We start from the raw sequence: 10,623 nt of genomic DNA on the forward strand, positions 1-10,623 counted from the left end.
ATTTCTCCTACTGACAGACAAAAGCTACAATGGGTAATACTTTTCACAGAAAAAAATAAAGGAAGGGCCCTACTGGAGTTCTTACCCATACAGAAAATGTCAGTCACAAGCCGACCACTGCTGCTACAGTCCCTAAGACAACAAGACATCTGACTAAGCATACCAGTGGCAAGAAACTTTTGAAAATTAGCACCTGTTTGTCATACTTATACCAGCAACCTCTCCTATTTATGTCAACCTGATCACATGCTTAAGCAGACAATGAGTCAGAAAGGCACCCATAAGTTTTAATATCCTTGGCAGGCTACATCTCATATTCTACTGAATAGTAACTTAATGATGAATGTATATCTTTATCTTGTAAAAAGACAAGTTATTTAAGAGTAGAAACAATTCTAACATTAATTTAATATGTCTCCAGGAAGCATACTAAGATTGTAAACAATATTAAAAAAATACAGAACACTTCATTTTGATTAGTTGCTCATTTTCCTCCACTATTTCTTAGAGTCTCAAATATCCAACTGGTGGTGATGGTATCTGTGACATCCCCACTCTGGGCCAGTAATCAAGGAGCCTGAATCCTCACCACTGAAACTAGAGAGGGACGTTCACTTGGAATACAAATGGATACACTCAGTATTTCCAGATGCAGAACTTTCTGCATCAAGCACAATTTCTCTTAAGGGCACACACTCAACCCGGGGGTCTGGGTGTCTCTATCTGCTTCCCTCAAGGTCCACAATAAGACTCCCCGCAACTGGAGGGTTAGGTCCTCAGCAGACTGTCCAAGCCAAGTCCTCTGGCACCCTCTCTGTGAAACCAGTGGTTTGTGTTCCTGCTCCAAGTAGCTGACACGCACACTCTTTGAGATGTAACTGGCGCACACATCTGGTAAAGGCTGGCACAGATTTACTAGTTATTCCACCTTCTGTCCAGACTATAAGGTAGCTTCACTGCCACCAGTCAGTTACTATAAGGCTCTTAAAAGGGTATCAAATTATACTAAGTGGAATTAATATTAATACAAATGGTAATGCTGACCAAACAGATAGCTTTCAGGAGTGGCCAGAGTCATCGCCAAATAAATATGTGCAAATACTCTCAAAACTTAAATATTTTCTAAAAAAGGGCCAGTCACAATTAAAGATTTAAATACAATAAATAATAAAAAACATAAAAATACTAAATATCTACTTACAGTAAACACCAAAAGTTTCAGCACAGGAAGTATTAAAAATAACACCAATGGAAAGTTTCACACAGTTGTAGAAAACAGTGTTTAGCTAGTCTCAGTATCTATTCCTGACTGACTAAAATAATCGCTGTTCCTACTTATTGAATAGAGCAAGGTAAGATGGGTGAGTGGTCCTTGTTGCAGATCCAAGACAGAATGCTTCTGAGACTTCAGTCTCCTTTAATATTAAAACATTATTTCGGTACAGAATGACATCACATACATCTGGTTATCTGACTCTTGTTTCCCAGGCAATCACCAACACTGGAAGCTACCAGGGTTTGGCATCTATGTGCTACAATACACACAGATAGAGCACTCCTCAAATGTGGTGCAGCTGCTGGAAGTCATAAAACCATTCCACTCTTTCTACAGGAGCTACAACCCATTATCTACTATAGACATTGTCTCTGGCTCCATTCAAAACTGTGGGATAACATCTTTATGGCTTAACCAATAAAGTCATTTAATTTCAAGAATTTTTTTTTTTCAAAAGTCAGGTGGATTAACCTCTTCTCTCCCAGTACATGCTGCTACAATGTACATGCATCTACTTTGATGTGGGCTGCACTTCCTTTCTCCTACCTATACTCCACTCTTCACTTGTAATTTAAAGAAAATTAATAAAGCTCCAAAAAGGTTTAAGAAATGCAGGGAAACATTATGAACTGTAACAATTAATGTCCATTGCAATAAATATGTCCTGTAAGAAAATAAACTAAAGAAACTTCATGACAACCATATAATAAAAATCTATTACATGATAATGTATCAACTGCAGACCTAATGAATGATAGAGATGTGGGTAAACTACTAAATAATCTTAAATAGTCACTATTAAGAGTTTATATTTTGGCCTCATGTATTCATCCAAGCTACAGTTTGAGTTCTACTAGTCAAAGTATTTTTTAGTTGCACATTTTAATGCAACACAGAATCTGCTGCATCCTCATTGACTTGCAGGACATAGGCCACATGGGTCCTTACAGCTCAGCAAATGAAACTTTACCACTCTGTAAACTCTTCCTTTCTCCACAATGCCTTGCTTGATGCTCCATAATGCAGATCTCTTTTACTAAGTACAAGTTCAGTAGTAACTAAATGGATCCAGGATGCTTTGAGCTGCTTGGCTGCAGAAAATAAACAATTTGAAGGGACTGTCTCATCTAGAGGTTTGGTAGCACTATTTCTAAAGAATGCTATGACCAGGGCCACACAATTTTCATGAGGAAAAAATCTGAGAATTATACCAATATTTTTTAAATGTAATTTTCAGTCATTATTATGATTTAATTATAATTTTCTTCTGCATCTACATATACTGAAAAGTAAAACAAAGTCTAGACAGAATATTTACTGAAGCAAGTTGAGAGTACTATAAATTATAAATACTAGCAGAAAATACAACTTATGGAGAATAAGTGCTATTGTCTAAAATGTCAAATTCCATTAAAATACAATGCTTTTATAATAATCAGTCCAAATTCAGGATTTACTATACCTGTCCGCCCAACCCCCTACAAAAAAATGGAAAAATTAAAGTCCCTAGCTATGGCCTGGTCAGTACATGTCATTTATATATTTGAATCAGGAATATTGATTATCCTCCCCTACTTTTTTGGTGCATATACAATGCCAAGAGTTAGCTCTGCCCATATTTTTTTAGAGATAAGTCTGACCTTAGGTATAAGAGTGTAGTTAACTTTCTTCTAGATGGAACGCAGCTAATCCTGGAAGATTTAAGTGCAATTTGAGGGATGTTATGGATGTAACTGTGCTTGGCTTTATCTGACTAAGTAGCCTTAGCTGACTAGTGTAAGGAACAGTAGTGGTAGCCTGTTTAGTGTTTGATGTTTGTTGTTAAGCTCACAGGCTAGCTGCCCTCGTGGGTCATTTTAGGCCTAGCCAGTTTCCCATTTGGTGCTTGAATTAACATATCCCATTTGGTGATGAATTGGCCTTAGCCATCCTATGGTCCATAATTACACACTACCTCTAGTGAGTATTATTGGGATCACATCACAGATAATTTGGGAGGACTCATGCACAGGATAAAGCATTTAAAAGCTGCCTCTGTCCATTAGTAGTACAGGGAGCAGTCCTGGTGTAAAATTTCTGTTTCCCAACAGAAGATCCAGGATGAGCTTGATTTGGGACAGGAATGAGCTTTGTTTTATATGGATGGAGTCTATTCCAGTGCAGTGGTACCCTCCAAGATAAACTTGTTCTTCCAAACCGTTCTGTTGATATTGTGGAACAGGTTAAGATCCCTAGACTGAGTATTTCTGATGCCATTTGACTTGAAGATGTGTAGTAAATCCATCAGTACAGGGTTGGAGAATGCCTTGTATGCTAGACACAAATCACCTCTTAGCAGTCTGTAGAATGCAGTATGTAGTGACAGGGCTTTGAGTCGGTCCATGTAGGGCATATTGTTTAGGCCTTGTATACTTTTAGTAAGATATTTCTGCAGGTGTTCCAGTTGTTGCATGTGTCTGGACAGATACATGGCAAAGGGGGCATTATCTCACTCACTCCAATGGCTCTCAGGTAGATTGTACTGTAACTTCCAATGAGCGGAGCCCTAAGCCTTTTGACAGAATCAAATGATGTCTTCACATCTCAAACAAATGTTCATATCTCTGGAACCACAAAGGCTATGAAAGAAGTATAAGTGGCAAACCCTTCAGAACAATTTTTTTTATACTGTTAGTATTCTTTAGGTTCTAAGTCTTAAACTGAATTTTATAAGTCACAGTAAACACAGTAACTATTACATCTGTAATACTTTGTAAACAACTTATAATATCTCAACAACCACTCAAGTTACACACATACTGTCAGCAGTATTTTATTCATCTAGCTGGGAGCTTTCATATGAAGCTAAGGAGTTCTGTCCATGTTACTTGGTTGTTGAGATAGTTAGAAAATGTGAAAAGTATATCTATATAAATTAATATTTACTTGCACTAGACAGAGGTCAAATATTAGTGCAGTAGAGTTTGCCATTGTGTAAGCTTTAAGATGAAATACTTTAAAACCTCGTACATAGCATGTTTTTTTTGGAATTACTGATGCAAATGCAAATGCAAACAAGCAATATTTGACACCTAGAGGCATCAGTAGGAATTAACTGCAGATACACCTGGAGGCATCACTTGGATGTAATGAGATTTATACTCAATGACTGGTCTAATGAGGGCTGAGTAGAGGGGATTAATGGCATCTTTAGCTCTAGATACAATCCCTTTGTTTACCAGCTGTGCAATACAGAAGGACTCTCATGACAATGGACACGTTTGTCGAAAGCTAGGCCACTGTCCACATAAGTGCCCAAATAATGAACAACTAGATCAACTCTTAGGGTTTGTGTTATATTTGCTCAAATATTTGGTGCTAATACAGGATGGAATGCAAATCTGATGAGGGTTTAAAGATTCAAAAAATTCCCCCTCCACAAGATGGATGTAATTTAAATGCAGTCTGCTTGGGGCAGAAGTGTTTCAGCAGTGAATGCAATGTCTGTGAAGGATTTACAGGCAACCTGTAAATGTTTCATCTCACAAATCCCTTAATCAAGGGTATCAGAACTTGCCAGAGACTTGGGATGCATGGCTAGGCTTAAAAAGGCCCTTGTGGTCGTTAGCCTAGTAAACACCTGTGAACCTATTTACTGATAGTACTGTGGGAGAGGGAAAAGAACAGATTAGCTTTGGCTAGGCAGAAAGAATCACAGGATGTTTTAAGCAAGGTTTCAGCTTCAACAGTTTTACCAAAGTTAACCCTACAGCATCAACTGTCAATGCTGGGTAAGCCAAAGGTAAGGACTGGACATGACCAAATGAAAGCAGACAAGGACAGAGAACTACACATGGACACAGAGCATAAGAGGAAGAGTGACAACCGGCAAGAGGACTGAAGTGCTACTCTGCAGCACAGGACTAAGGAGGAGGCACCCAAATAATTAATGAGTTGCCAGATTCCAAATAAGGTAGTGCAAAATGTCTCTCCATATAAATGTAGGAGAATGAAAACTATTGTATCCATTTCAGAAACAGAAATGTACAAAATCTTGTCTTACTCTAGGTTTCCTTCATTAAAATCCACTCTTTCTCACCCCAGCACATTCAACATTAACCTGAAGGAGGAGGTGGCAGAGGCCATAGCACAGAACATTCTGGAAGTGAATCAGCAAATCTTCTCTTGAGCTCCCCCCCCCCCAACCACTGTCTCAGATTTGGGTCAAGCCTCAATGGTTGTGCAAAGCAGGCAGGGACTCCCTCCTCACTAGCTGTACTACTTTCACCAGTCTCCATGAAAATGAGATTTAGCCACTGCCCCTGAATTCAACATCAAAGTGTTAGAAGGCCTCTTATGCAACTTAATCAAAATCGCACCACTTTATTATTACCACTAATGAGTCAACAAACAGGGGAAATTCATGTTCCTAACAAGATTACATACTCATTAGAACTGTTTATTACTATTAATAAATACATTTGAAGCAGCATTCAGTGGTGTGAAAAGCGCTCTGGTGACAACCTATGCCTCAGTAATTATTTAGTATTTTTTCAATGTAATTTCAATTACCTGACATAAATTTCAATTACTAATACTATGCAGTCATGAAGTGTAGCATGCAGCCAAGAGCTAGCTTTATTGTATGTCTATATTGTGTATTCAACTGCTTAGTGGATGGGTTTGCATGGACGCTTTTCAGTCACGACTCAGGCCAGAATTTACATATATAAATTTTATATCTTTACTGTGCAGAAAGATTTACACTCTGTAGAAACAAACCCTTCAAGAAAAGTAAGTACATAAACAGATGACAGAATATGCAACAACAATGATGGCGATAATGTAAGACACAACAATTCTGTAAAGCTGTCACTGGTAAATTTAGAAATGCTTACTTCATCCAATAGCAAAATTCTCATTGGAGTGTACAAATTAAAATGAGGAACTCCATTTTTTCTATCTCCTGAAATAAAAATGCCTGCAAAAATAGAAATATATAATGTGATGCTAAAGTTTAAGTTCTCCACTTACCGTGGGGATCTTCAGTGCTTTAATGTAAAATGTGCGTATCTCCCAGTAGTTGAGCATGTTGCAGATTACTTTAACTAGACGGTAAAGCCAGAAGATGGCAGCCATGACAAGCTGGAAGATGATCCATCCATTTTTCTGAATTCTGCAAATACAGGTTACAATATAAGTTCACTTCATCTTCTAATTTATTCTCAAGCCAGACTGTACTTCATCAGTGCCATTTGCTGCTTTTAAAAATGTTTCCATGTGCACTAAGCACTGCAGTATTTACTTATTTCCATGGTACCTTTAATTACTTTGTTTACAATAACTTATAAATCACTGCTCATTTACAATGTTATGCTGACAAAAAAATGCAAAACAATTCAGGCTCCACAGCACAAAGGTTTTAGTCCAAACTATACTTTTACAGGGTCCACTTCTTTTTGGCATCTGTTTCTCCAAACTGGAAGCACAAGCTAAATGTTTATGGCTAAGTTTGTAGATGATTGCAAGCTGGGGGTTATACTTGACTCCCCTGCAGACACTAGCATTCTTCAAGAAAGCCTCTCTATGACTAACAAATGGTGCCAAAGCCATGGTCTTAAACTCAATGCTATGAAATGCATAATTGTACTCTTTTGGAAGGCAACCATCCTGGCTAATTACCATGTTAATAATATGCCCTAAAAAGTTGACCCAGTTGTCAGGGATTTGGGAACATACGCAGAGAGTAGCCTTACCTTTGACCACCCCATGGCCACAGTGGTGAGGAAATCAGTTTATGTTGCACAACTTATAAGTAAGTGGATGGTATGTAGGTCCAAAGAGGACATTATCCCACTGTACTCTGCTCTTATCAGACCAATCATTGAGTGCAATACTCCCTTTGGTATGCACCTCACCAGGCATATGCAGCAGCTAGAGCAACCATGGAGGTTCCTTACAAAATGAATACAAGGAGTAACAAACATGCCTTACTCAGAGCGTCTTAAAGCCCTTTACTCTACTCAGTCTCTTATAGATTGCTGAGGGGTGATCCATGCCCGTCTTACAAGGCATCTGCAAACCCCACACTTACTAATCTCCTGCATATTCATAAGTCAAACAGTACCAGAAATACAAGGTCTAAGGACCTGAGTTTTTTCAGAACATGCTGGAGACAGAGGTGTGTCCCACAGACTGCCCCTGCTATGGCAAAGGCCTTCCACCCATGTGAAACAGAGCTGGTCTATAACCCTATTTAAGCACAACTTACACCAGTGGATGGGGAATAGGAAATTTACACCGGGTCTGGCGTCTATGTGCCTTACAGACAGAGGTAGCTTATACACATCTGGCCTTCAATGTCTTATATGGGTAAAGGATGTCATTATTCTTTAGGGAAAACCCGGCTAGGCTTAGAAAGCACCCCCCAACCAGGTCATTAGTCTAGTAACAATCTATGAATCTACATTACAGACAAAGTACAATTGTGTAAGAATTTACCATAACACTGGATGTCTAACAGCTGTTGCATTACTATTAACTGGTGAGATATCCTGCTAAGGACAGCCATGCATCCAGCCAGTATACCAAATCCTGGCACTCTCCCATATCCAGTGTATGACTTCAGATCAGTGTAGCCACAGGTAGATCAAGGATGTACAGATGCATATGTACAAGATAAAAAAAGAGTTGGAAAAAATAAGCAACTCATCTCGGCCTAATAAGAAAAGAAAGGGAAAAAGGGAGGGATGTAATAATGCAACTGTGATCACATGGGCATCTATTGTTATGATAAATTATTTGACAACTGTACTACATCCTTCCTTGATCACTGCTGTAGTATTATTACCTAATGGCAGATTCCTAAAGCTATCAAACTAGACAGAAAAGAGGAAACTAGTACAGGGTTATGGTGCAAAAGACCTTGCAAGACTGACCTAGTAAAGCCTACTCGAGTTCTAGAGAAAACATCAATCTTACAATGTTATGTAAAACTGTTAATAGATACAGAGTACTTGCTTCAAGAATAAATCTAGAATCCAGACCTTGTAGAAAGCCCCTGACAAAGCATCAGCTTTAGTGTAATACACTTTAACTGGCATAGAAACTGTTTACCATGAAAAGAATAACAGAAAGATATAGCCTTGGATATCCAATTAGAAATAGTTTGGAAGCAGAAGCACTCAAGGTTTTGTCCTGGAAAGAAACAAAAAACTTGATTTTGTCCAAGTAAAACCTGAACTGCCTATGATATGAGGATCCTCTCTCCCTTATTCAGAGTAGAAACTAAATGACAACTCCAGCCAAGCTAGAACTTCCACTGAGTGACCTCTCAAACCTCTTGTATCAGAGGCACATGGGATATATGCAAATGACCCTTATGAACATCAGGTGTTTCAGCTATATGGAGATTCTGAATGCCCATGATTTATTTCTTTTTAAGTCATTTTAATGGACAATTCCAGGCCAATAAAGCCAAACTCTACTAGTTGTGGATATGCATATTTCGGCCTGGTTATGACCTCATCAGCACAGCACAAGCAGAATGTTTATCTAAGCATAAGAAACACAGGGCTGTTATACCCAGCTGATGTCCATTACCAGCAGGGTGACTGCAAAATATCCCAACTAAGAAACTAAAACAAAGAGTGAGAAGGTCACACAGAAAAAACAACCAGTAAAAACTAAATGAAAACTCCAGCCAAGCTAGAACTTCCATTGAAAGTGGGCACCTTCAGAAAAGTGTTTAGATGAGAGTGGTCTAGAATAGGTCCCTTTGGGACATGGCACCTCCTGACTAGTTCCTTGAGTCAAAAGGTCTTGAAGTACCTCAGGAAAAAGGGGAGTTGTTCCTGACAGGGCTGGGGACTGCCCATAAATGGGGGATGGGACTTCCACATCAAGAAATACCCGTGGAGAATAATAATAATAATAATGAATCCTGAGTAATCTGAAGCCAAACAGGAAGAGAGAGAGAAAGATGAAAGAGAAACAGGAATGTGGCTGGGAAGAGAAAGATAGTTGGACAGTACCTGGTTTATCAGGAAAGGAAGACTTGTGTGTCCCTGAAGCCTGAGTAGCCTTAACAGGAGGTGCCCGCTTGCCACTCTTTTTGCCCTTAAGAGGAGGGCGAGACTGCCTGCAAACAAAGGCAGGCTTATTTGGGTAGTGCCTTTGAAATTTAGAAACAGAAGAGATAAGCACGTTGCTGTATGGCCTTCCCCTTATCCTGATGAGAGAAACAAATCAGCAGCAGCTTCCCCAAACAAGTGTTTATTATGAAGAGGGGCATACATCAACTTAGCCTTGATATCATCAAGCAATGGTTGAAGCCAAAGCCAAGAATACCTCCTCATCAATGACCCAAAAGCACCAGCCCTAGAAGAAGCATCTGCTGCATCATAACTACACTTGATAGAATGATGAACCACCTGTTAGGAAGTCCCTAACAGGTAAAGAGCAGAAGTTCTACCCTCAGAGTCTGGAAGATCAGAAATAACCTGATAAGCCTGAGAAAGGAGAACCAACACATACCCGGATGTATGTGTCTGATAATTAATAGCCCTAAAAGCCAAAGTAGCCAAGGCATAAACCTTCTTACCTAGCCTTTCCATGGTTTTGCTGTCTTTATCAGAAGGCAGTAACTTAGGTGAAGGAAGCAATGGAGAGGGCTTATCAGAGGCTACAAAACACCACTGAAGGGTCAGCAGCAAGACACTTATACAAAAAGTTACAGTCCTCCAGCACCCTATAAAATCTATCAGGCTTCATGGAAGCATGGAGCAGAGAATCAGGGGCGTTAGAGGCATCTGAAAATGCATCCAACAAAGCAGCCAAAACAGGAGTAGTAGCAGAAGGATTAGGAGATTCCATCTGTAGCAACTCAAAGAACCTCTTATGGATCTCAGATACCTGAGCACAATCCCATTAAAAAAATTGCATCATCTTGGAGATTGTGACCCCAAAAGAAATTTCTACAAAGAGAGTATCGAGACTGGTAGATTACTCTTCCTTTGACCCACAGTCCAAAGGAGAAAGAATATGAGAAGAGTAAGCAAGGGATTCCTCATCAGAATCCTATTCCCTAGGTCTTTTAAGTGGAGTAGGGGATCAAGGGGGAGCTTGAACAAAAGCCCCCTGAGGAGGTTTCAATGCCATAAAGCATCAAACAAACCCTGAGTGAAGACCTGTCACTCACTCTGTGGATCCCTAGGGGTAGAAAAAACATGTTTCGTTTTTGTTTTTTCTTTAATGGGAAATCTGCTCTGTAAAACTTGGAAGACTCTGACCTAGGATGGCATTCAATAACAGTAGTAGGGACTTCTTCCCTAACTAAAATCTGAGGAACACCCTTAGGCCCTTTGGAA

At 39.3% G+C, this 10,623-nt stretch overlaps 1 protein-coding gene across 2 annotated transcripts in view; it reads right to left on the reverse strand.

The window, feature by feature from the left end:
- The window catches only part of LOC122798555 (autophagy-related protein 9A-like), a 1,089,020-nt gene that overhangs the window by 666,021 nt on the left and 412,376 nt on the right, over positions 1 to 10,623 (reverse strand). For both annotated transcript variants that reach the window (XM_044067609.1, XM_044067608.1), the window contains exon 6: positions 6,290 to 6,431. In XM_044067609.1, coding sequence (XP_043923544.1) covers positions 6,290 to 6,431 — 142 coding nt within the window. The remainder of the gene's footprint in view (positions 1 to 6,289; positions 6,432 to 10,623) is intronic.

The sequence above is a fragment of the Protopterus annectens genome, chromosome 3.part1 (assembly GCF_019279795.1).
Source record: "Protopterus annectens isolate FY-2018-M chromosome 3.part1, PAN1.0, whole genome shotgun sequence".
In the NCBI taxonomy this organism is placed as follows: domain Eukaryota; kingdom Metazoa; phylum Chordata; order Ceratodontiformes; family Protopteridae; genus Protopterus; species Protopterus annectens.